Here is a 22,946-nt window from a genome sequence, read left to right on the forward strand (position 1 = left end):
CAGCTTAGACCTTTCACTTCCTCCTCCTGCCAGATGAGGCCTCAGTTATCTTTGCACGCAGCCCCTCCTCGCTGGTGGGACCAGTCACAGGTTCGTGGGGCGTGCTTGCCTGTAGTGGTGATGTTGGTCTTTCTGCCAGTGGTATTTTTCCCCCCTCTCTAGTTATCTCTTTCCACTCTACAGGGACCTTTCCAAGTGACACTCAGCATGTCACTTCTTTTGGAAGAACTTGGTCGCCCTTTACCTTTCAGGAACAGGAAATCGCTTCCTTCAACACTTCACCTTGTTGAAGAGTGGGCCCCAAACTGTCTAGACTTACAGGTGTTTCCGTGCAGAGATTTTAAATACAGGCTTTGCAGTTTATGAATTCATTATTTATTATTTGGTGTGCAGGGTTCAGGTGACTTCAGATTCTTTGATACCTTTTGCATCTTGGAGTTTTTTGTTTTGTTTTGTTTGAAGCAAGGGCACTTTCATATTGGAATATCATTTAGGTTTATCAGATATTTTTAAAAATTTATAAATTTGTAAATTAATCAGTATATGTTTCTCATTCCTCTCTTCCAGGGATGTCATAAGTAGATTTGCATGGAAAAATAGTTCTGTGGAAACCGGGTTGTTGCTTGAGCTTAGAATTCTAACACAGGGCAAAACTGGTTTCATTGTAATCATCATTTCTGACATGTTGTAAAGGATCCTTTGCATTTCAAGGACTTCATGTGAATGTCCTTTTTATTTTGTTGGCATCCAGTAGAATTTATTCAAGGATCTTAGTAATAATGTGTGATTATGGGATCTTAAAAAGAGCTAATCATAGCCTTCTTGGGCTAGAGCTACCAAGAGAGAATTTAGAGAAGTCATAATGTGTATTTGTTGAGCAGAACTTAGTAATTTGATCTGCATTGGGCTGCAGATTACTTTTATAATGCCTTGGAAAAGTTTTATGAAGCAAATTAAGAGAAGCAGCATACCTTTATAAATACATTTCAGTTACTGAAAATGTAAAATCGGCTATAGTCATCAATGTTTAAAAAGAATTTTTAAACAGAGACTTCTGATGTGAACACCTGAGTTAGTTGCTATTGGTCTGCATTATTGAGGTTTTTGTTGCGTTACTGAAATTTTATTTTTACTGTATTTTAAAAGATAGATGAAAATGGATGTATAGGACTTAATTTTTAATTGAACTTATTTCTATTAAACAGCACCTGTGGAACCTTCTCAGGAGGAACAGTCATTATTGTGTGAAGGTAATTTCTTATGATACGACCCTTTGAATGTCTAATTGAGAAAACATTAAGTTGTCTATAGTGTGTGAAGCCTGGATAATTGTTTTGTAAATACATATTATATCTCAATTTCTTGTCTAGGTTCAAATTCAGCTGTTAGCATGGAACTTTCAGAACCTGTTGGTAAGAAAATTTCTGACCATATTAATACAGTAATATGAAACCCTTTCAGGATGTAAGGTGCAAATGTAAGTGTCGTGGTTTATTGTAATGCCTGCATTTAAAACTGACTTTGAGTCTTTGCTGTTGGGATTTAGAAAGCAGGACTGGGTGGCCGTGAGCACTGCCGTGATACCCCGAGCGATACCCTGAGTGATAACTCCGAGTGACCGCAGATGGGAAAGCTGAGTGGAAGAGCAGTAAAGGCAGTTGAAGGACTTGTGCTTATTCCATGTCCTTTGTGAAAATTTTCCTTCCTTTTTGCAACCTTGTTACTCTAAAGGGTGTCGGATTCCCCAAGTCATTGATAAAGTTGATACCAAATGACTTGCAGAGGGAAAAGCAAAGGTATTATAAGTCGCACGTTCCGATTTTAAACTTTTCCTGTTTTCTTTGTCAGGACATCCTGACACTGGAATCCCTGGGCCCTTAGGAACGGGACATCTCCTGTTTCCAGTTTGTCCTTATGGAAATGAAGCTTTGTTAAAATAGCAGTCTCTCAGAGTCTCTGAGTCAGCTCTGATGTCAGCAGTGGGGCTGACTTGAAAGCTGTGATCCTTTTCTGTTGTGAAAGAGATTTTCCTGCTTATGTTTCACTAGATGTTAGGAAATAGAGCTAAATATGCAAAGTTCTATTTGTTGTTTAAAGGCATCTGTGTTTTACAGTACAGATTGTAAGTCTTTTTCAGAATACTAAGTTAAATGTCTTATTTCAGTAGAAAATGGGGAGACAGAAATGTCCCCGGAAGAATCATGGGAGCACAAAGAAGAAATAAGTGAAGCAGAGTTAGGGGGTGGTTCCTTGGGAGATGGAAGACCCCCAGAGGAGGGCACCCAAGAAATGATGGAGGAGGAAGAGGAAATACCAAAACCTAAATCTGTGGTCGCACCCCCTGGGGCTCCTAAAAAAGAACACGTAAATGTGGTATTCATCGGACACGTAGGTAAGTTGCACTCCTCTGCAATGAAGCAATGACCTGTCGTTAGCTACATCGAACAGCTACCTGGAGATGTTTATTGGAACTGAACAGAATTAATGTGAAATGTTTTGATTTTTTAACTCGCTAGATTTTTTTAGCTGACAAAATATCGCCAGCGCTTTTGTTGGACAAATAAATAATTGTGTAATGGCATGGAAGCTGGAAGAAAATAAGCTTCAGTATATTTGTATGGGATGCACAATGGTTTGTAGACCCCCCCCAATGGTGGCTAATCATATTATGACATCTGGTAATTAATATCCTAGAAAACGGGCCTGTTGTTCTGTGTGAACTTCAGTTAATGTGTTAATTTTATGAGCTTCATCTAACCTAGTTTTAATTTTGTGTGATGAAGAAAATAATTTGGAGTGACTTCTGGATGTTTGTCAGATAACCGGTTTAGCACAAAACAAAACCCTATTTAATTTGCTCAGATGTTGTCTGACCATCTGACTTAGGCCCAGAATCATGAGAAGGGAACACAGAATCATGTGTCCTTTTTTGTTTCCCTTAGTCTCTGCTTTCTCCTGGATATAATGCTACACCATACTACTTTTTTAGTAGCAAGAACTCCTTTGAAATTTGTAAAGGAACATCTGTATTTGCTAATATTAGTGAAAGGCAGACTACCTAAATGTAGTTCACAGCCCTTTGGCTACTTTTGCTCTCCCCTGAGATTCCCCTTGGGTAATTTATATTCTTTTGCTGCTGTGCTTTGAGCTGAAGGTCAAAGAGCAGTCTGTTGAAAAAGTCTGCTTATCAGTAAAGTAGTTCTATCAGTATAAGTCATTGTTGGGTGCAAGAGGTCTTGGCAGCTTCTTTTACAACTGAAATTATGTAATTATATGTGCTAATTGGTAATAGTGCACATAGCAGGGTTCTTGGGGGGGGGTTGTTTTGTTTTGTTTTTCCTTTATGCCTGTAGTTTGCACATTATTGATATTGTTGTTCCTTTTAGATGCTGGCAAGTCAACCATTGGAGGACAAATAATGTAAGTCTGTATTTTTTTTTTTTTTAAGATTTTATTTATTTATTTGACAGAGAGAAATCACAAGTAGTCGGAGAGGCAGGCAGAGAGAGAGAGAGAGGGAAGCAGGCTCCCTGCCGAGCAGAGAGCCCGATGTGGGACTCGATCCCAGGACCCCGAGATCATGACCTGAGCCGAAGGCAGTGGCTTAACCCACTGAGCCACCCAGGCGCCCCAAGTCTGTATTTTTTGTCAAATAATAGAGTTAACTTGATTGAATGAATTTTGGGCATTGTAAACATACAGTCCTACAACGGAGATAAAACAGGTCTCCAGAAAATGCTATAAAGACCTTAAACTGTAAGGAAAGGTGATGTTAAGGGACGCCTGGGTGGCTCAGTTGGTTGGACGACTGCCTTCGGCTCAGGTCATGATCCCGGAGTCCCGGGATCGAGTCCTGCATTGGGCTCCCAGCTGCATGGGGAGTCTGCTTCTCCCTCTGACCTTCTCCTCACTCATGCTCTCTCTCACTGTCTCTCTCAAATAAATAAATAAAATCTTTAAAAAAAAAAAGAAAGAAAAGAAAGGTGATGTTAAGAAGGAATTTTTGCAGTGTGATAATTGCTAGTATTTTTTGATAGATTTTAGGTATTCCCTAAAATTCTTTTATTATCGCTGTCAGACTCTTCTGGAACATTAAGTATATTTACGAAGGCTGTATTTTAGATTTTTAAAAAATTAAAGCTAATATAGGGGCGCCTGGGTGGCTCAGGTCATGATCCCAGGATTCTGAGATCAAATCCCTACATCGAGCTCTCTGCTCAGTGGGAAGCCTGCTTCTCCCTCTCCCACTCCCCCTCTCTCACTGTGTCTCTTTTCAAATTAAAAAAAAAATTTTTTTTCTTAAAGGAAAATAAAAGCTAATATAGAACCCCAGGTTATAGGAAATCATAATTTGCTTTAAATATAATTTTCTTAGGAATAATGAAAACCAGCACATGAATCTGGTCGTGGGGGGGGGCTTATTCCTTATTCATGAACTCTTTATTTATTTATTAAAGATTTTATTTATTTATTTGACAGAGATCACAAGTAGGCAGAGAGGCAGGCAGAGAGAGAGAGAGAAGGAAGCAGGCCCCCTGCTGAGCAGAGAGCCCAATGCGGGACTCGATCCCAGGACCCCGGGATCATGACCTGAGCCGAAAGGCAGAGGCTTTAACCTACTGAGCCACCAGGTGCCCCTCATCAACTCTTTAAATCCTAGGTGGATTAATCAAAGACCGGTAGTCTAGCTAGCATGCTAAGATAATTTGTTATCTTAACTTTTTATTACATACAGAAGCTGTCCGAGTATGAAAACACCCTGGTTGATCTTCAGCAGTGGATTCTAGCATTGAAGAAAATTTTTTTTAATTAGCAGGTCTTATAATTTCAGTACCCCTGGCTAGCTCATTTTGTAGAACTTGAGACTCTTGGTCTCAGGGTTGTGAGTTCAAGTCCCCCACATTGGAGATAGAGATTTTTTTTTTTAAGGTTTTACAATTTTAATCCTTGCTGTATTAGATCTGTTTCTTTAAACTGTATCATCAGAGGATCTAGAGGGCATATCTTCATTGTCTTGCCTTGTAATCTTAGTTGGTGATCTTCCCAGTTATTTCTGAAAATTCAACAACACACCTTTAAGTTACTAAGTAAGGATCCTTAACTAAGGCTCTGTGAATGGAAGTGTTGGACCCATTTGATTTTGTGTATTAGGAGAATGTATATGTTTTCCTTACAGGCTGTAATTTTCATGGGCATTTCACTAGGATTCTGTGCTCATCTGGTTAAGAACGTGCACTGTCGATGACTCTGCAGAGAACCCACAGAGATGAAAGCTTGAACAGGAAGGCTTTGGTTTGGATTGAGTCAAGGGAAGCAGTTCAGTATTTCTAAGGAATTGTTTTACAATTACTATTTTGAATAGTTTTTTTAAAATATTAAATTCTGAAATGTATTAATAAGATTTAATTACCTAGACAACACTTCTTTTATATATATTTATATTTGCCCCTTAAAAAAGTTTTTATTCTGGGGTGCCTGGGGGAGTCAGTCAGTTGAGTGTCCGACTCTTGGTTCTGGCTCAGGTCATGATCTCAGGGTCGTGAAATCGAGCCCCGTGTGGGGCTCTGCACTCATCAAGGAGTCTGCTTCTCTTCACCCCACCCCCCAACCCCAATCGCACTGCACTCTCTCTCTAAAATAAATTTTTAAAAAATGTTTATTCTGGGATGCCTAGGTGGTTCAGTTAGTAAAGTGTCTGCCTTTGCCACAGGTCATGATCCCAGGGTCCTGGGATGGAGCCCCACATGGGGCTTCCTGCTCAGCAGGGAGTCTGCTTCTCCCTCTGCCTACTCTGGCTGCTGCTCCCCCTGCTTGTGCTCTCTTTCTCTTCTCTGGCAAATAAATAAAATCTTCAGAAAGATTTAAAAAAAGTTTATTCTGGGGGCGCCTGGGTGGCTCAGTGGGTTAAGCCGCTGCCTTCGGCTCAGGTCATGATCTCAGGGTCCTGGGATCGAGTCCCGCATCGGGCTCTCTGCTCAAGGGGAGCCTGCTCCCCTTCCTCTCTCTCTGCCTGCCTCTCTGCCTACTTGTGATCTCTCTCTCTCTCTCTCTCTCTCTCTCTCTCTCTCTGTCAAATAAATAAATAAATAAATCTTAAAAAAAAAAAAAAAGAAAAAAAGTTTATTCTGAAATAATTTTAGACTTACCGAAAGGTTACAAAGCCAGTACAGAGTTCCCATATACCTTTCATTCAGCCTTCCCTCTAGCGTTAACACATTAAATAGCCATAGTACAGCCCTCAAAACTAGGATAACATTGGTTCAGTGCTATTAACTAATCTGTGGCTCTTACACTAGAATTCCACCAGTTTCTCTATGAGTGTCAATTTTGGCTTCCAGGATTCACCGTTACATTTCAGTCGTTCTGTCTCAGTCCCCTCCGGCTTACGACACTGCATCGAGTCTCCTCTTCCCCAACTCACAACTGTCATTAGTCCGGAGGGCGCTGTTGACGGTGCTGTTCAGTGTGGGTTCGACTGAGCCTTTTCACGGTTAGATTGAGGTTGTACAGTCGGGCGGGACTATCACACGGGCCATGTTGTGCGCTTCCCAGAGCGTCCTGTCAGGGGTGCCTCCCGTCAGTTCTCAGTGTGTTCTCTACTTCTGGTGCTCTTAGCCAGGATTGCTTGGCAAACGTGTTGTCTGCCAGGATTCTCCGCACTAAAGTTACTATTGTTCCCCTTTATCTGGGAGGAGAGAATTTGAGACCATGTAAATATCTTCCCCTGTGATACTTTCTTCGATTTCAGCATCCATCAGTGGTTATTTATTTTAAAATAGCTGTGTTCTGGAGTTGAAATCCCCTGAAGGGCTTCTTGACTTCTCTGAATAATTTGTAACTGTTTACTTCTTTTTTCTTTGTTTCCAGGTATTTGACTGGAATGGTTGACAAAAGGACACTTGAGAAATATGAAAGAGAAGCTAAAGAGAAGAACAGAGAAACTTGGTATAGTAGACATTTACGGCACTATAAATTACAGTTAGGGAAGGACTGCCTGCTTAATGCTGTTGTCGTCTACTTAGTTATCTAAGTGTGTGAGGTCTGAAGTGGTGTCATAACAGAGGAGAGGTTTCCTTTCCCCTATACTACAGAGTAGATCAGCTCCTGCTGACCTCACAACTTGCATCTTTCAGTTAGCAAAAACAGGTACTAATATAGGTATTTATTTAATTTTTTTTAATTTTCAAATTTTTTCTGACAGGGCTTTTATAAAAGGGAAGTGGCATCACATGAACTTTGAAAAATCAGGGGATACCCAGTAATTGACTGGATATTTGTAAAAGCTCCCAGGTGTTTGAATCACAGTAATAGAAGTTTCATTCTCTTGATTTTCATTTCAGTCTAGTCTTGTTTGTGATTTAAAAAAAAAAAAAAACGGCTTTTTTATTCTTAAGTAATCTCTGTGGGGCTCAAACTCACAACCCAAGATCAAGAGATGTGTGCCCCACTGACTAAACCAGCCAGGCACCCCTGTCCTGTTGATGATTTTAAGTGTATGCCGAACACAAGGCTGGATGTCATCATTACGCCTTTAGTGCTAGGGGAATATCTTAAAACCTTACGTTTTTAGCAATGTTAACCTTATTTTCAAATTATTTCAGGTATCTGTCTTGGGCCTTAGATACAAATCAGGAAGAACGAGACAAGGGTAAAACAGTAGAAGTGGGCCGTGCCTATTTTGAAACAGAAAAGAAACATTTCACAATTCTGGATGCCCCTGGCCACAAGAGTTTTGTCCCGAATATGATAGGTGGTGCTTCTCAAGCTGATTTGGCCGTACTGGTAAGTATGACCTTGCCGGTTCACCTGCACATTTGTGAGCAGCCCCGCTCAGTGCTTGAGTTTATCCTCCCAAAGCTGAAGTGGAGGTTGGAGTGTGCTGTAAGACACAGTGACAAATTTCATTTTCGGCTCACTCATCTGCTCAAGAGATCTTCGTAATTGGATTCCCTTCGGAAAACGTGTTTCATCTTTTCTCTGCCATTGCTGTTACCTATGACTGTGTCAACTGTGTCAGAGTTTAGTACCCACTAAATGCCAGGCTGGGTCCACTTTGTACATACCGTGTGTGCCATGTGTGCAGAACTGAGTAAGAAATGATCTGTTTTCTTAAGGCCTCAGTTGTTTCACGGGGTGGTTTTTGTTTGTTTTGTTACTGTACCAGCACTGAATCACATACTTGTTTGAACTGCAACATAGATTTTGGAAGATGGGGGATCAGAAGAAACATTTACCGAAATCTGAAGCCAATTAGACATTGTGACATTCAAAAGCACGCAGGTTATAGCTCATGTACTGGTATTTCCTTGCAAAAAGCTTCTGACAACTGAAAGGAAAGCTGTTTCACTGCCCAGGGGGTATACCTGACTGAGTATGTAGGAATAAACTGTATTTCTTGGAATAGGTCATCTCTGCTCGGAAAGGAGAGTTTGAAACTGGATTTGAGAAAGGCGGACAGACGAGAGAACACGCAATGTTGGCAAAGACGGCGGGTGTGAAGCACTTGATTGTGCTTATTAATAAGATGGATGATCCAACGGTAAATTGGAGCAACGAGAGGTGAGCTTTGCCGTCGGACTAGCTCTTTGGCCGACGGACTAGTGTTTGCAGGCGTGGGAACGGAGTAAAGGGTGGTTTTGCTACCCTGTGCTTTTTTGCCCCCTCGGGTTTTTCTAAAACCTGAAGTTGTTTAATAATGAGCCTAGAGTCCACTTGCTTTATATTATGATTGAGTTATTTATAAATACTTACAGATATGAAGAATGTAAAGAGAAACTAGTGCCATTTTTGAAAAAAGTTGGCTTCAATCCCAAAAAGGACATTCACTTCATGCCATGCTCAGGACTGACGGGAGCAAATCTTAAAGAGCAGTCAGACTTTTGTCCTTGGTACACGTAAGTAACCTTTTCTCTTGTGGAAAAACTTTGTCTTTTCAAGTTATTTCAGAAAACGATGTAAGTAACTGTGGCTTTAAAAATAGCATCACCTTTGCTTATTTTTTAATTGGGTTGTCTTTTTGTTACTGTATTTTCACTTCTTGATGGTATCCTTTGAGGCGCAACAGGTTTTAATTTTTATGAAGTCCAGTTTATTTTTTGTTCTGTTGGTTGCACTTTTGGTGTCAAACCTAGGAAAAACTCGCCTAATTCAGTCATGAAGACTTAGCCATATGTTTCTTCTAAGGTTATTAAAGTCTTAGTTCTTATGTTTAGATGTGTGTTTCATTTTGAAAGAGTATCTTAAAAAAGCTTTTTTTGTTGTTGTTGTTAGGTAAAGTCTTGCTTACTAGAGCTTTTCAAGTTTTCAAATTAGGAAGTGTGAGTCTTTAAATTTGTTGTTGTTTTTTTCCCAAGACTATTTCGGCTATTCTGGGTCCCTTGAATTTCTGTATGGACATTAGGATCAGCCTGTCACTTTGTGCCAAAAGGCAGCTGGGATTTTAATGGGGATTGTACTGAATCCGTAAATGAATTTGAGGACCGTTGCTCTCTTGGCAATAGTAAGCCTCCCAGTTCATGCACTGTAGTTTTTTTTTTTTTTTTTTTTTTTTTAAGATTTTATTTATTTATCAGAGAGAGGGGGAGAGAGAGAGCACAGGCAGACAGAATGGCAGGCAGAGGCAGAGGGAGAAGCAGGCTCCCCGCTGAGCAAGGAGCCCGACGTGGGACTCGATCCCAGGACGCTGGGATCATGACCTGAGCCGAAGGCAGCTGCTTAACCAACTGAGCCACCCAGGCGTCCCCATGCACTGTAGTTTTAAATGGGAAATTATTTTTATAGATCCCTGATTTGAGAGCTGGAAAAGTCCATAAGAATTAAGCAATAGATTGTAGTCATTTCAGGGGTACTTGGGTGACTCAGTCGATTAAGTGTCCCAACTTTGGCTTTCAGCTCAGGTCATGATTTCAGGGTCAGAAGACCCGTCGGGCTGCTTGCTCAGCTTGGGGTCTGCTTGAGATATTTTCTCTCCCTCTGGCCCTCTTCCTCTGCTCACTGTCTCTCCTTAAAAAGAATGTAGTCACTTTATTTCCAGATATAGGCCATTTGCTATAAAGGTTTTTTTATCTGTGGGGCTGTTTTGTTACATTTTTGTTTTCTGAGGAATGAAAGGGAGGAACCAGATAATAAATGGGGTCGGATGAGAAGAGTATGTGGATGGAAAGAATGTATTATAGCTGTGTTTTTCATCTAAAATTACAGTCTTAAAATTATGATACTCATGTTGATACTCTTTAATGGATATTGTTATGTTCTCAGTGGATTACCGTTTATTCCTTACCTGGATAATTTGCCAAACTTCAATAGATCAGTTGATGGACCAATCAGGCTGCCAATTGTGGATAAGTACAAGGTACCCAGAATGTTCAAGAGATTGGGAGGGAAATTATGGGAGGGGTCATTGATTTGTGTTTTGAGAAACAATCCTAATAATTGACAACATAGCGTGGATGTCTCTCTCTTAATAGCCTTATGTTATTTAGTGCTGTGGATGGATCATCATTTCATCAGCTGGCCTAGTTACTCAAGCTGTTATCCCAGTGAGCCAGTGGGCATTTTTTTAGAGAGAAAGTCAAACAACTAAAGCTGCCGGACTGAAAGGATTTGCATAGTCATTGATGGATGTTGACCGATAGCCATCCAAAATACCACCAGCAGTGTGTGAGTGTGGCTTTTACCGTAGCCTCACCGACACTGGCTATTAGTCTTTAGAAAAATAAACTATTATTTTGAACTGGATTTTCAACTTGTTTTTTTAAAAACTTTTATCAGTATGTAATACTTTGACTTCCTCAAAGAATTGATTATTTCATTAGCTCCATGCTAAATTTCTTAAACAAGTATTTTTCCAATTTTATACATGAGGAAGCAGGCTCAGAAATTTTTGAGAGAACTCGAATTTAAATAATTGAGATCTTCATGTAAGATTTTATGCTGTTTCTGGTACTGTGCTGCTTTTTTTTTTTTTTTAAAGATCTTAGGCATCCTTATTAGTACTAAAATTGCTTATACTAATGACATAATATATTTTTTACCTATCCTGTGTTTAGGATTAATTCTAACCATTCTGACAGTTGAGCTAAAGATTTTCTGAGTAAGCTCCATAAGATTTCACTTGGGGTTGTTGAACTGTTGTAGAGTAGTAATAAAAGTCTTTAACTTTTTTTTTTTTTCACTTTTAAACAGGATATGGGCACTGTGGTCCTGGGAAAGCTGGAATCAGGATCTATTTGTAAAGGCCAGCAGCTTGTGATGATGCCAAACAAGGTGAGAATTAGTAATGCTCTTTTTCATTTAGATGTTCTCTTAAAAATATTAGCAAAGAGTTATAACTTTTGAAAAATGTAGTGCTTTCCATTAAAAAAAAAAAACGTAAAGTCTAGGATTATGTTTTATTAATATTAAGTACACAGTTTAGTACAGAAGATAAGGAGCTGTGTTATCCAGTAACAAATGGGGAAGAGCCAGTATTAGTACCACGTTAGAGCTAAAAGATGTATCCTCAAGAGAGTCTTACCTTCATTCTTCACCAGATGCAAGTAGAGCTCTGGAGTGGTTAAGTGACTTGTTTCTGTTAACATATTGGATTAGCAAAGTGAGCCCAGGATGAAAACTCAAGTTTAATCATGATATAATTTGCTTTCTTTTTCTTTTTTTAATTCTTAAAAAAAGTTTTTATAAAGATTTTATTTATCCATTTGAGAGAGGGAAAGAAAACACAGGTGTGGGAGAGGGGCGGAGGGAGAGAGACCAACGGACTCCCCACGGAGAGGGGAGTGTGATGTGGGGCTGGATCCCAGGACCCTGAAAGTGGGACCAGAGCCAAAGTCAGACACTCAGCCGGCTGAGTCACCCAGGCGTCCCTGCTTTCTTCTCTTTTTCTTGTATTGTTACATTGGATACTATAAAATGTGCTCTATCTATACTCCTAATCTGTTTTGAGAGAAGAGAATGTGCCGTTATCATAAATGGGTTTTTTCTTAGTTCTTTCTTCCTGCCTTTTTGTAATTTGTTTATTATGGAGGTGGGTTTCATTAAAACGCATGAAGTCTCCATGAACTGTTGCTTTGTGTTATTTTTGGCTGCTCGGTTGCTGATAATCATGTTACCTGTTTTTCAGAGGGGCCTTCTCTGACAGCTTCAAAGATGTTTATGTAGGAAACTAGGGCCTCAGCCATCAGAACCTCCAAATTAATAGGGCATCTGGGTGGCCCAGTCAGTTGAGTGTTTGATTTTTCGTTTTGGCTCATGTTACAATCTCAGGGTCTTGGGATCCAGCCCCACAGTGGGCTCTATATTTAGCACAGAGTCTGCTTCTTATCCCTCTCTCTGCCCGTCTCCAAGCTGTGTATGTTCTCTCCCTCTGAAATAAATACATCTTAAAAAAAAAAAAAAAAAAAAGGATTAGAAAATGTATCCATTGTTAGGATAATGCTCAGGTGTAATTGGCATTTTATAAATTATACTTTGAGTTTTCTTGATGCCTTATGCACGGAAGACTGGAGTATCTTATCATAGTATTTTTTTTTTTTAAGATTTTATTTATTTATTTGACAGACAGAGATCACAAGTAGGCAGAGAGGCCGGCAGAGACAGAGGAGGAAGCAGGCTCCCTGCCAAGCGGAGAGCCCGATGTGGGGCTCCATCCCAGGACTCTGGGATCATGACCTGAGCCTAAGGCAGAGGCTTTAACCCACTGAGCCACCCAGGCACCCCTCATAGTATCTTTTTACTAAGGTATTTATTGACACAACTTGAATGTCAACAGCAGTCGAATGAAAATAATTATCATTGTGAATCCTGGCTCAGAGCAATTGCAGGAGTAGTTCAGTCATGGTAATAGAAGGCAGATTGGTGGTTGCAAAAGTCTAGGGGCTTGAAGAATGGGGAGTGACTTGAATGAAAGCACAGAATTTCTTTTTGGGATGATGAGGATGTTTTGGAACTGTGTGCTGATGTTGGCTTTACAGTATCGTGAATGATGAGATGCCACTGAATTGTACAGTGTAGAATGGTTATAAAAGGTAAATTTGATGAGTGTTCTACTGTAGTAGAAAGAAAAGTAGAATTCACCATGATGAGCAGGTGGACTGGGGGCCAGGCTAGACTAGTTACAACTTGTCTGTGGGAGCTAGGACTTCATACAGGGGAGCAAGCAGGTCAGCATAGCTTCACCTGCCTCTGGGAGGCAAGCCTCGAAGACTCCATTCCTGTCAGTCCTGCTGAGTCTCCGTGGAACAGACTTAAATATTTCAAAAGACAGAGATGCCAGACTATCTTACATTAAAAAATTAATGGTTGGGTAACCTACGAAATGGGAGAAAGTAATGGGAGCCACCCAGGCGCCCCTAAATAGTATTCTTTTAAAGCTTAATTGTTCAGATAACCTTTGAGAAGCACACTCTTCAGATATTTGGCGTTGATAGGTAATAGAAGCTGTACCCATTAAACCCTAGAATTCAATCCTAATAATCAAAACGACATTCATAAAATTAAAATCCAAGTATTAGATTTAATGTTTTAATTTTGAAAAGGTGAAAAAAGGGGGTGCCTGGGTGGCTCAGTGGGTTAAAGCCTCTGCCTTTGGCTCAGGTTGTAACCTCAGGGTCCTGGGATCAAGCACCGCATTGGACTCTGCTCAGCGGGGAGCCTGCTTCTCCCTCCCTCTCTACCTGCCTCTTTGCCTACTTATGATCTCTCTCTGTCAAATACATAAATAGAATCTTTAAAAAAAAAAAAAAACGATTTCTTACAAAAGGAAAAGAAAAGGTAAAAAAGGCAAATGCTGGTTAATACTGTGTTCAGTTTGGAAATTATTAGGATGTGATAGTAAAAAGCTGATGAATTAATATTTTAATTGGCAGTTTATACTTGTAGGATAGGATTTTCATAAAATTCATGTCATATAAATAAAGTTTTATATCCAAAACGTGTTTTGGCCAATCCATTTATACTTAGAAAAATGTGGCTTGTAAGTCTTTAAATGAATAGTCAGATCATTTTATGTTCTGCTCTGCAGTGCATGTGTCAGGAAACCCCCAGTCCTGGGTTTGATTTGTCTTTTTTTTTTTTTTTTTTCTCCCTTAAGCACAATGTGGAAGTTCTTGGAATCCTTTCCGATGATGTAGAAACGGATTCTGTAGCTCCAGGTGAAAACCTCAAAATCAGACTGAAAGGAATTGAAGAGGAGGAGATTCTTCCAGGATTCATCCTTTGTGATCTTAATAATCTTTGTCATTCTGGACGCACATTTGATGCCCAGGTGAACTTGTTATTGTCACTGTCTTCGTGATCTTTACTTTAAATGAAATTAGAATTTAAGTATCATCATGCCCAATATAGGGCTTGAACTCATGAACCTCAAGTTGAGTCACATGCTCTACTGACTGAGCCAGCCAAGCACCCCAAGTTCTTCTTTTTTTAGTCTCCTGTTAATAATACATATTATTACTTAGACATTTTACCCAAAGTGTCTTTCCCCATAAATAGAGCACAGTTGCCTTGGAAATTAGGGTGTGTCTGCTCATTCAGAGTCCGTAACTTTCCAGACAGGAAAACACAGTTTCTCTGTTATTGGCAACCTGACTTCCGCATAAGAATGACAGTGTAGCTACAGAATTTTTGAGTTTTCTTATAAGCTATGATGATAAATTAGGTTTTGATGCTGGATATAAGGTTGTTTACTTTTACTGGGCCTTAGATACTGAGAATTGGGTAGAATTAGGAGAAGTTGACATCTGGAACAGAATAAACCCAGAGCAGCTGTAGTGGTCGTGATTACCGTAAATCCTTGGGGGGTGGGGTGGAGGGAAGGCTCCGCAGAAAAGTAGTCCACCTGCTCTGTTTCAAAGTCTGGGTTTGGCCAAGAAGGGCAGTGGGGCGAGGATATCCGAGTTCAAGCTTGGATCAGGCGACCTGACCCAGCACTTGTAACTCAAAAATATCTTGAGACAGTGAGTTCCCTATTGCGGTACTATATGGAACTGGAGAACATTCAGTGCTTTTTTTTTTACCCCAGGGATAAAGATGTGAATTTTTTTGTTTGACAGATAGTGATCATAGAGCACAAATCGATCATCTGCCCAGGTTATAATGCGGTGCTGCATATTCACACCTGTATTGAGGAAGTCGAAATAACAGTGAGTCTTAATCAGTTGATAATTAAGCTAACTGGGGTTTTGTTCTTGTATGTGTTTGAAGACTGTCTTGATCATTTTTGATCGGCAACAGTGATGTACTCATTTATTGGCACTCCATGTCTTAAAGATTCTCTTATTCGGCATTCTGATCTCATTCTTTCTCCTTGGATAGGCCTTAATCTGCTTGGTAGACAAAAAATCAGGAGAAAAAAGTAAGACTCGACCCCGTTTTGTGAAACAAGATCAAGTATGCATCGCTCGCTTAAGGACAGCGGGAACCATCTGCCTTGAGACCTTTAAAGACTTCCCTCAGATGGGGCGCTTTACCTTACGAGATGAGGGTAAGCCTTTATACTGATGCCTCGTAGCATCTCTGGGATGTAGAGCTTGTTCCGTCCGAGTATGGTGTGCATCACAAGTTCATAGAAAACCTGGTTGCTTGTCCTGTAATGTGTTCCGATAATAAATATTTTACGATTCAGTGAATCGAACAGACAGAACCAACCATGTAGCAATATGCTGTAGATTAAGAATCTTAATTATGATACTTTGCAAGTAGTGGGCTCTGCGAGTTATTTCCTAAATGAGACATTTCTATGATGAAACCCTTTGTAGTACATATGGTTAAAGTCCATGTTGAAGGGCTTAACCCTGTAAGGCAAGTGTTTGCCATATGAGCCTCTGAAGTAGAAACTTGTCATTTTTGTGGTCAGGAGACACTTGAAAATCAAATACGACAGACGTTCAGTACGCTGATACTGGGGGTATGAGAGGGACACAGACCTTGTGGTCTTTCAGCACCTGATTTTTATAGAGGTTTAGTGTCATTTTGTTGGTATGGGTGTCCATTTCTACCTAGTTCTGAGGAAAGTTGTTTTTTTTTGTTTGTTTTTTTTTTTTTAAGATTTATTTATTTATTTATTTGACAAGTAGGCAGAGAGGCAGACAGAGAAAGAGAGAGGGAGAAGCAGGCTCCCCGCTGAGCAGAGAGCCCGATGCGGGGCTCAATCCCAGGACCCTGAGACCATCACCTGAGCCGAAGGTAGAGGCTTAACCCACTGAGCCACCCAGGCGCCCCTAGTTCTGAGGAAATCTTAACTTGTGGCCATGAAACTCTTTGGTAGCATGAAAACAAAATGGTTCTTCCTAAATGTTTCTCTGTGGATCATTAATATTTCTAACTCCAGTAACTATTTTAAGAGTGTGGAAAACTTTCCATTAAACATTGTGGTTCACTTGAAATAGAGCGTCTGCACCTTGCGAGTTCATTCCACTTCTGTTTGACAGAAAACTTACTGTGTGTCTCCTGCACGTCAGGAGCTGTGACAAGCACTGGGGATGTCATGATGAATATAGCTTCTGAACCTTATTCAGAGGAATCTGTATAAAAGACAGTATTCACTGTATTTTTAAGTCATTATCTTAAATTCTTCTGGTAATAGTGAACCTTGTTACTTGGCTTTGTCCTGATAACATAAACAAATAAGAATCTTAGTTACCAATTAGAAACTGACAAAAGAGGGTGAATGGAAGAAATTAATGTAGCAAGAATGTTTAACCCCAGAGTTGTTTTTTCTTGAAGAGTAGCTTGGCTATAAGATTTTTCATGTGACTTATTGGGATTTGTACCCCTTATAATAGGACTAAGAATCCCTCTTCACAGCTCTACTGAGTTCATTTATGTATCTTGAAATTGACTTATTTTAAGTGTACAGCTGAATGAATTTTAGTCTGTTTATCGGTTTTACAGCCATCACCACAGTCTAATTTTAGAACATTTGGAACATCTAAAAAAAACCCTTCTACCTGTTTACAAGTCATTTTGTGTTCCTGTCCCTAGCAAACCACAGATCTTTCTGTTTGCATTTTTGGGACATGCTGTATAAGTGGAATCATACAATTTGTGGTCTTTAGTGTCTAGTTTATTTCACGTGGCATATTTTTGAGGTCCAACCTTTTGAGGTTACAGCCATGTTGTAACATGTATTGAATGTAATTCATTCCTTTTTATTGCCAAATAGTATTCCATGATACGGATATTGCACATTTTCCTTGTCCAGGCTTAGGTTTATGATACAGCAGATAGCAGATGATGTTTCCTTTCAAGTCTAGCCATCCTCTAAAGACTCTGGTAGTAAGACTGCTTGATCAGAAGTTGTGCCTCTGGTGGTAAAGCCGGTTATTCAGTAATTTACGTTGTGAAAAATAATTTCATGATTTTGAATGCCTCACATAGCTTTGCTGTTAACTACTGAAAAAGGGTTTTTGTTTCTGTTTTTTGTTTTTTGTTTTGTTTTTATTTCATTTCTAGGTAAAACCATTGCAATTGGGAAAGTTCTGAAACTGGTTCCAGAGAAAGACTAAGCATTTTCTTGATGACCCTGCACAATACTGTGAGGAAAATTGACTGCAAAAGCCTACTTCACACCGCCTTCTCTTATTTTCTGCCCATTGACAAACTTCTTCCCGTATTTTGCAAAGACAAAAATCCACAGCAAAAGTCCACATTATGTCAGCTTTCTCATATTGAGAGCTCTGCTATGCCACTGTTGAATTTTCCCCCAGATTTTTTTCCCCTCCCCTCCCAAACTCTGCTTCCTCGGACAGATTTGGCAATAGCTTTGTAAGTGATGTGGACATAATTGCCTACAATAATGAAAACTTACAGGAATTTTTTTATTTTTCATTTTCCCCTTAGGCATACTTAGTCTTTTTTCCCCCAGGCAGATGATTCTGAGTGTGCGAGTGTGTGCACATGTTACAGACAACTACCATGTTAATAAAATATTCAATTTGAAATCCTTTTCGGTATTTGAATTGCTTTTGAATAACGTTTTTTATCTGGATGTAACATTGTTGCATTAGCTTTTTAACTTACCAAGTAACTGAGTACATTTTATGACTTGGACTTTTCTAAACTCTTTCCCTACCCCACTACTTTAAATGAGGCATTTCCAAACGATGCGCAAGTTTGTATTAAAGGAACGCATTAGTTTGACCCCTTCCTTTGATGGTTAATGCATACGTCCACTTAACATACCTTTATGGAGCTGGGACACTGCTTCAGTAGTAGGTCCGCCAGCTGTTTTCTGCCAATTTATATTCAACGTGATTTCTTAAACACAGTAAGTTGTTTTAAAGTGAAAGAGCAGCGTGCTGTAATTTTTATAAGTAAAGCGTAATGAAATTGTACCCCTACAGAAAATTCCATTAACTTGTTAAATTAGTGGGATTTGCAATAAAGAAAGCATGTTGAGACCTGGCAGAAATGCCTCCTTTAGTATTCATAAGAGCCGCATGCATCTAGTTGAAAACTGTGCCCATTGCAAGTGCCAGTTCTGCAGATTACTCCGTTTACTATTTGTATCAGTGATTTTAAAGGTTGGATGATCCTTGCTGGTTCCAAGCTAAATCTCATCCAGCCACGAAAGGACACACATATTTAGAACCACCCGAATCTGCACAGACTAAAGTTAACAGTGATAAGTAGAATCAAGCACAGTATCGAAGTTTTTCTCAATTATTTGAAATTGACTGTTTTCTTAAATATAAAGCTGAAACTTGCTAAACTGTTATCTGGGTGAACCACAATGGAGCATTGTGGTGGTTTTTAAAGGCTGACTTTATACTGTAACTGTCACGACTTTGAAGTTTTTAATGAGAATAAATGGGAAATGAAAAGCCACTTTCTGGGTTTATTGGAAGCCCCCCCTTGATTCCGAGGGCTGTTGCCATTTATCAGAGACTCAGCCTCTTTTAGATTGTGGTTTATCTAAATAAGATGCTTCGTAACTGTATATTTAATGACACATACCTTCCCTCAGAAAAGAAAAGCCTAGTCAGACTGTATTTCCAGTCACAAAACATAAAACTTGATTTAACCCTGTTCTCTTAACTATAGAATTACCATTCATTTCATGAATGAGGCTGTATCTTACGGACAGAGCAAAGTTAATGTCCTACATCTTCCTATAAGTATACTCATGGCTATTAAATTGCATGAAGTTTAGCTAAATTTTATTATGTCAGCGAATCTCTGGGCTTTTATTTCTCTGGGAAATCTGGGAGCTTCATAATCAGTACATACGACTCTTTTTGTACTTCCAAGTTACTAGGAACAAAATAGCAATTGCTTGGATTTTAAGGAATCTTTAAGAGCTCAAGAGTTGTTGAAATTATTTCCAAATATAGATTTCCATTTTTAAATTGAGCATATTTTTAAAAACCAGTTCTGTTTGCTGTTAAAACACTTAGACTTTTAGGATATTATGTGCATGTTGCCAAGACTCTTCCGCAGAAAGATATGGATACCAACTGTCAAGGGCCTGCCTCCAAAACAGAAGAGATAATGAACACAAATGTCATTGTGAACTAGAGATTTCATTGAATTTTTTTACACATTTGTGCAAAAATGATCTAATCATTTAAAAGAACCCCCCTGTTAAATACGGACTTGGAAGTTCCTTGGGAAGTGTTCATTCAGAGTTGATGCATTTTAAACTCCTCATCACCCTGTCTAGTGATGGGGATGAGGAAATGAAAGGTCTGGTGTGAACCGGCCGCGTGTGGCGCCGGGCTCTGCAGAGCCGTGCAGGGAGGGCCCTGTGCTGTCCCCCGCCCTGCAAGCGTGTGGATGTGGCTGACCACGCGAACGTACTAGGGTCATTGGCTGCAGATGAGGGTAAAACGGACCCAGACATCTTTTCCTCCAGCTTTAGCATAGATACGTTCGAATCACAATGTTTTTCGCATCTTCTTACATTAATGTTCTGTATACAACTTTCATGCTAGGCTATTTATAGTTTTTTAAATTAATGAACTGAATTGAAGAGAAGGTGTTGTTGAAACAAACATCTGAAGTAATTGCCACTTTAAACTTTACTGTGGGGGAGGGGAAAGGGCAGCATCCATTTCTTGTTTCTCATTCGCAAAAGGGACTTACCCAGGGAAAATCAATGTGAAATCAGACCCGGAGAGTTGGACTGAGGATGTAATGCCGTGAAATTAAGCGACGCATAGTAAAGTGTTCTCGAATACTTAAGCCCATGTATGTTTGTTTTGAATGGAAAGTCTTGAAATACGTGATAATTGAATGTAAACGCTTTGTAAATTGTGAAAGTACAGGTGGTTCCCCACAACAACAGGTGACTTGTCTGCTAGTTCCTCTGCGACAAGAACCGCGTTTTCGGTGTGGGACGGACTCTGCGGGGGGTGCCCTCCCACGCCCCGGCACCCTCTCGGCTCCAGTGCCACAGATACCGCGGCGCACGCCTTCCATCCGTGCAGTTTTGCAGCCCAAGAAAAAGGCCAGCCTCGTGAAAAACTGCTTCCACGGTGGACTCTCGAGAAAAATCCGCTAAACTCCCTGGCATCTCCCGGAAGACTGGTCACAAGCATCACCGCCCCGCGGTCTGCGATGACCGTCCCACAGGGCGGCACTTCAGATCCTCTCCTCGGGGACACGGACTTCCTCACAGACCGCCGGCCACCACGTGAGTGGGGGCTTTGTGGCTCTGGGGACGGATTTCAGGCGATCAAGGGGCAAACGGTTTTTCCAACAGCTCTCAACCTCAGGCAGCTCTGAACCTTGAGAAGTCATCGCAGTCCTGGTTCCCGCCCTCCAGCGGCCTGTAGGACGGTTCAGTGTTCTGTACAGCGTTGGCCTGCCTTCTCAAGAGTCAAGTGTGCCATGAATCCTCCCCCAGGCACGCGTGCGGGAGACCATCAGCAGGATTTAGGGGACAATTTTCTGTCTCCGGATTAACGTGGCTTCCATTTCCTCCTGCTCATTTCTCAGTGATTCCAGCAAGATGCCGTCTGATACTCACGCTTCGTTTCTTTAGAGGTCTGGCCACGGCAGCAGCTTGTTAAATAAATAAATGTAATTACACGTGCACAACTCAAAAGACACTATATTAGCTAGGCTTAAATTTAACAGTCGGTTATATTAGATTTCCTAGTAAGCGGAACAGGGACAGTTTTTCTTCCATGTGAACCAGTTTATTGCCAGAATTCAGGCTGGGGAGAGTGGTACAACTCGTGATGGTTATGGCTCTAAGATATTCTTGATTTTCAGTATCCTGGAACATACTGAGTCTTCCCTTCAGTAAATAACACGTTTCACATACCTCTAATCCTATGCTTCCTTGAAACAGTACTACGCTAGCCAAGTTGTTTTACCAGGGGACGTTATAAGGGCCCGGAGATGTGAGTGGAGGTTAGAACCTTAACGTTCTCTAACATAAGGGAAGAACAGATCGGCACCACGTCTGATTAGGCAGAAGATGAGCATTTCTTAAGCAAGCCCCCCCGGCATGGGAACGGTCTTTTCTGCCTCACCACCCATGCCACTGTGCCCTTCAACACTAAACACGGAAACCTCAGGTTTGTGGACAGCAAAGGTAGAATGACATTTTTGTGCTTCCTGAGGCTCCCCTCTGCCAGGCACATTAGCTTAGTGCTCCAGATGTCAGCCCAAGTCCCTGCTACCTCCTTTCCCGCCGCTGGGGAAGAGCGTGCGGAGCTCCGAGCCCCTCGTGGTCTCCACGTGCTCTCCGTGACAGGTCTGAGCCCGGAGAGGAAGGTCTCCATATTTTAAGGACTCCTACTGGGCTCTCGTAAATCGACTCACCTCTTAGTTAACTAGTTCGTCTGTTGTAAAGGAAATGTGGATCTCTCTCAGGCCAGGACTTAGTGACTAGTTTTTACTAGAACAGCGTAGGTCAATACCTAGCTTTTTTTTTTAAACCAATGAATTCAAGGGAACTGAGTAGCTCTGCTGGTGTTTTTAACCCAATTCCAAAGCATGGCAGAATGCTCTAGGTAGGAACTGTGGGAATCCAAGGTAAAGAAACCTTTTCTTATGATTTGTAGCTACCTACTGTGCCTGACTTGGTGCCTGTGTGAGGATGAAGCCCTTAGCCGCTCTTGGAATTACTCAAATGACTGAAGTTAAAAGAATTTGCTTTTGTAATAACAATAAAAATTGTCATCTTCCCTTTTGAAGGATTTGTCTGTCTGTTTACCATCGCCTGTATTACTGTCCCATGCTCTGAGTGCATCTGTCCGTCCTCTGTATAGTCGATTTCTGGGTCAGGTTCTGGGCACCCTCTCCCAGCAGATCTGGAGAGATCCGATGAGCCCAATCACATGAGGACCTGACAAACATGTGGTCTGCCTGCACATGGGATGCGAAGCTTTGTACAGTCTATGTGACTCAGTCTTTTTTTTTTCTTTTTTTTTAAGATTTATTTTAGAACTCATGCAAACAGGGGGAGGGAGAGGCAGAGGAGCAGACTCTCCACTGAATGTGGAGCCCGACGCAGGGCTCGATCGCAGGACTGAGATCACAACCTGAGCTGAAACTCCGAGACAGACTCAAACAGCTGAGCCACCCAGGCGCCCCACAGGTGATTGAGGCTTAATAGCAGCAACCACACAGGAAGTCGGGATGCTTCGTAGTTGTATCTCAGTATGTGGCTTTGGGGAGTCGGGGAGACATCAGGGATTCTGTCAGAAGTACTGCCCTCTCTGTTGAGGGTTTTTAATAATGATCAAGAAGCCAAACTCTTAACATGCCAGGACAGGACATGAATTGTAAACAGAGGCAGGATTATACAGTGGCTAGTGAGTTGCCTGGCAGCAGTATATTCCTGGGTCCTCCTTTTACTCCACGAGTTTGAGTTCTTAAGCCTTCGTTGGTGAAAGGACTCATTTGCAGGTTTTAGTAATCAGTCTCTAGTAAAGGTGTCGGGCATTCAGCGCGGTCTTTGCTTATAACTTGTCAGCAAGCTTGCTGTCAAAGCCGGG

At 40.8% G+C, this 22,946-nt stretch overlaps 1 protein-coding gene across 2 annotated transcripts in view; it reads left to right on the top strand.

Annotated features, from left to right (window-relative positions):
- The window catches only part of GSPT1 (G1 to S phase transition 1), a 34,583-nt gene extending 12,441 nt beyond the window's left edge, over positions 1-22,142 (top strand). For both annotated transcript variants that reach the window (XM_059154126.1, XM_059154125.1), the window contains exons 2-15: positions 1,206-1,250; positions 1,371-1,412; positions 2,165-2,392; positions 3,387-3,420; positions 6,868-6,945; positions 7,602-7,782; positions 8,405-8,559; positions 8,754-8,894; positions 10,258-10,351; positions 11,185-11,265; positions 14,087-14,260; positions 15,048-15,137; positions 15,310-15,478; positions 17,449-22,142. In XM_059154126.1, coding sequence (XP_059010109.1) covers positions 1,391-1,412; positions 2,165-2,392; positions 3,387-3,420; positions 6,868-6,945; positions 7,602-7,782; positions 8,405-8,559; positions 8,754-8,894; positions 10,258-10,351; positions 11,185-11,265; positions 14,087-14,260; positions 15,048-15,137; positions 15,310-15,478; positions 17,449-17,501 — 1,500 coding nt within the window. In that variant the 5' untranslated portion in view covers positions 1,206-1,250; positions 1,371-1,390 and the 3' untranslated portion in view covers positions 17,502-22,142. The remainder of the gene's footprint in view (positions 1-1,205; positions 1,251-1,370; positions 1,413-2,164; positions 2,393-3,386; positions 3,421-6,867; positions 6,946-7,601; positions 7,783-8,404; positions 8,560-8,753; positions 8,895-10,257; positions 10,352-11,184; positions 11,266-14,086; positions 14,261-15,047; positions 15,138-15,309; positions 15,479-17,448) is intronic.
- The last annotated feature ends 804 nt before the right edge of the window (positions 22,143-22,946 follow it).

This window comes from Mustela lutreola, chromosome 17 (genome assembly GCF_030435805.1).
Source record: "Mustela lutreola isolate mMusLut2 chromosome 17, mMusLut2.pri, whole genome shotgun sequence".
NCBI classification, from domain to species: Eukaryota; Metazoa; Chordata; class Mammalia; order Carnivora; family Mustelidae; genus Mustela; species Mustela lutreola.